This window comes from Morone saxatilis, unplaced genomic scaffold, assembly GCF_004916995.1.
Source record: "Morone saxatilis isolate NCDOM2014 unplaced genomic scaffold, NCSU_SB_2.0 Contig21, whole genome shotgun sequence".
Taxonomy (NCBI): Eukaryota; Metazoa; Chordata; class Actinopteri; family Moronidae; genus Morone; species Morone saxatilis.
The window spans coordinates 13,847,786-13,851,350 of record NW_023339774.1 but is presented as its reverse complement, the minus strand read 5'-3'; the positions used below and the strand labels follow the sequence as shown (position 1 = coordinate 13,851,350).

At 37.3% G+C, this 3,565-nt stretch overlaps 1 protein-coding gene across 1 annotated transcript in view; it reads left to right on the top strand.

Annotated features, from left to right (window-relative positions):
* Nucleotides 1–3,565, top strand: part of LOC118332891 (astrotactin-2-like) — a 252,036-nt gene that overhangs the window by 109,248 nt on the left and 139,223 nt on the right. Inside the window, exon 5 of the mRNA XM_035668325.1 lies at nt 2,275–2,421. Coding sequence (XP_035524218.1) covers nt 2,275–2,421 — 147 coding nt within the window. The remainder of the gene's footprint in view (nt 1–2,274; nt 2,422–3,565) is intronic.

Here is a 3,565-nt window from a genome sequence, read left to right as displayed (position 1 = left end):
TTTTTTTTGGGTCATAAATATATGTGAAGTAGCTAAAGGTGAAGACATTATTTTGAGTTGAATAAATATATGCTCTATTTTTCACAAATATTTTACAGCACTCCAGAGACCCAAAGCAAGATATAAGTAGATTGGAAAATAAATAAATGGATTGACTTTTGGACACTGATATTGAGCCACTGTATAAGGTCAAGTAGGGATGACATAAATGTTGGATATTTTAGTTTATCTCACAGTTTAAATGCAACCATTTGAAGCTATGGTAAGGCTTGTAAGCTCAGGTTTATGAACACAGTTAGAGATCTTAAAAAGGCTTTATAGGCTGCTTCCATTAATTTAGTTCTGAATTGTATACATACAAAAATGCAATGATAGTGTAAATAAATGTATTTATTGTGGAATTTAAATTATGCAATTAATCACATAAAATTGTTGAATCTTCACAACAAAAGGGGAAGGGTCCTTGTCCAAACTGTCTGCTCTCACTCAGACTTTTATTAGAACAGCACATGGGCTCACAACTGGGAAAGACATAAAACCTATGGCCGTGATCTGTGTTAAAGTTACAGCCTGTGTAAAAAGGTTGTGCTTTCCCTACAAGATGGGCAGAGGGAAATAAATAAAAGGGAGAACAAAAAGGAAGACGTTTTAATATAACAAGTTTGTTTAGGGTTGCCATGTGTATTTGTGGTCGCTTCTTGCTTTTCATACACTTATGTATTTGACTATGTGTCTGTTTTCACTGTTTCTGTGTGTGTATGAGCGCATAGACTAGGTGTTTGGTTTGTGGCCATAAAGTAAGTGTTAGTCATCGTGAGTGTACATGCTTTCGTCTACTCAGTAGGCTTTTATAGTAATTGACGGACCCTGTCACAAGCCCAGTGACACCACCCACACCCCAAAAGGGATTAGATGCTTTGCCACTTTTGCTGTAGACAGCTGCTGTTCCTGTCCCTTCAGAATATCATGACATGTGATTCCCTATAGAGTGGATACATTATCCTAGCTTTATCTCCCTGCGTTTGACCTTGAGCTGCATCTCAATACTTCCAAACTTCTGATGGGATTCACTGGACTCTGCTGTCACCAGGAATATGCAGGGTTACTCATTAAACTCAGCAGTAGTATTAAAGGACCAGTGTGTAGGATTTCTTAGCTATCTAGTGGTGAAGTTGCAGAATAGAACCATCTGAATACCGCTCGCCCTTCCAAGCATGTAGGATAAACTATGGTGGCCTCAGATTTACTCTGATTATTATTTTCAGGTGATTATACACAAATAAAAACATACATATACATATTATAATCAATTTCTGCTAATAAATCCTCATAAATGTTACATACTGGACCTTTAACATTTCCATGATGGCGTGTTGTTTCAGTTCAATCTCTTTGAACATTAGCACATTACATCTCTGATTGATATCACTCATTAGTTGGAAAGTCGCACTGTAGTTGGAAAATGTAAAACATCTGAAATGATCTGTGGCTCTGTTTTTACAAACAGCAACAGGGAAACAAGAACAGGCCCACTATTACTACTATTTTGCAATAAGCCTGCATAGTGCAGGGTGCATACTGGGGAGCTCTCTTCTGCAAGATTCCTAGAAACTATTCACAAAATGTGTGAACAGTTTCTAGGAAACCTGCAGATTCTGAGACAATGTGTGATATTTTCAAGGTTTTCAATGAAGTTCATTTTCAAGAAGTTAGAGAGGACCATAACATTTTAACTGTTAAAATCTAGTTAGAACAGTGTTTCCAAACCAGGGTCTTATCCATACCACATCCTAGTAAGCCTCTTTCAACATGCCAACTTCTGTCCCATGATAAATATCAGTAGACAGAGGTTAAGCGGCTAATTTCATTCCCCATATCCTGCCTTGGAAATGGGAGCCCTGACAGAGCCAAAGGGCAACCAAAACAACCAATCTATAACCCTGTCAGTGGCAATTAGATCATATATCACCCCAGCAAATGATTCTGGAGTGTTCTGCAGAAGCTCGAGTATTCAAAGTCATCCTTTACTTAGTCAGGCCAAACTTGAACCTGGGTTTAATTCATAAATCATGAGTACAATTAACTGCATTGTCAAGAATTGAGGGACGCTTAGAGGCTATACTTGTCTGGATTATGTTTTTGTGTGCGAAAGTATGAACCTATTACTTCTTAGAAAGTACATTCAAATATATATGTTTAAGAGCTCGATCCAAGCAAAAGGGCTTCTGTCAAGCTGTTCACCTTTACCTTTTTTTTGTGTTTCTCTACCTCTAGGCCACCCACACAGTCCTCTAAATAAGGTCACCTTGACGTTGATTACCATCAGCACATGTGTCATTGCCATTGTCTATGCTACGCAGGATTCCTGCCCTCTCACTGTCAAGGTTACGCTCCATGTGCCTGAGCATTTTGTCGCGGATGGTAAGTGCAACACATTCATTAGACCTTGGAAAAATATTCAAACAACAGAATGTCCAAAAAAAATGATAAGTTATACTTAATTAACCCTGTATATGTTTATGTCTGTATATATGTTCTTTTCTTTTTGTACTAGATTTTAACTTATTTTAATTGAAAATCATGTGAAAAGCTCACATTTGTCTCTCTCAATCTGTGTCAAGTCTGGTCACTGACAATAAACCCACTAAACTCAGTCTGAATGAAACTTGGTTAAGAGTGAAATCACATTTTGTGGATATATTGTACCTACATATCTCAGCCTTGGGCAATGTTGAGCTATGTGTTAGTTAAAAAAAAAGGATATAGATTTCTGGAGCATGTTATCTTAATAGCCACTATCCATCACGATACACCTTTGTTTTGTTTAGTTTTTTCTCAGCAATAATTGGATACAGTTGTCCTTCAAGCAGCATACTGCAGGGATGACTGTCGATTAGGTACATGCTGTTATTGAGTGGTAAGAATATTATGTAATTTATATAGTTTTTGTTGTTAGGAGGAACAGCTAATGGGCCAGGGACAGCTCTGCATGCTTCCTCTGTTTCTATTTACAAATGGCTTGCAGTAAAATCTCCACCCCCTCAACTATGATTTGTGGTTTTCAATTTCATTTCTTTTCAGTGTCAATGCCCCCTCTGCGCGGCTGATAAAGTACAAAAGACGCACATCTATCCAACAAAAAGTAAATTATGTGCTGGAAACAAAAAAATGAGCAAAAATCAGGACAATAAAGCCCACACACTGAAAGCTCTCAATGGAAAAAATTATTTGTTATCGCCAGAAAAAAACGACAATAATGACATTCTGAGCCATCAGATTGATGAAGAGCCGAATGCTTGAAACATGATTGTTTTTTCTTTGTGTTTGCACTGGGTGCTTTCAGTGTGCAGACTTTATTACATGTGACTGCGTATGGTAGATTGGAATACTAACCTTCTCCATGGTCTACACTTTTTCCGTTGTCATGACACAAATGTTCTATTCTAATGTATAGTTCTGTTTGATTCATCTGTTCATATATACAGTAACAAGCTGTCTGTATGGTATAGAAGCGATATGCTCCAAAGTCAAAATGCCATCAAGAAAGTAGAATAAATATAACTTG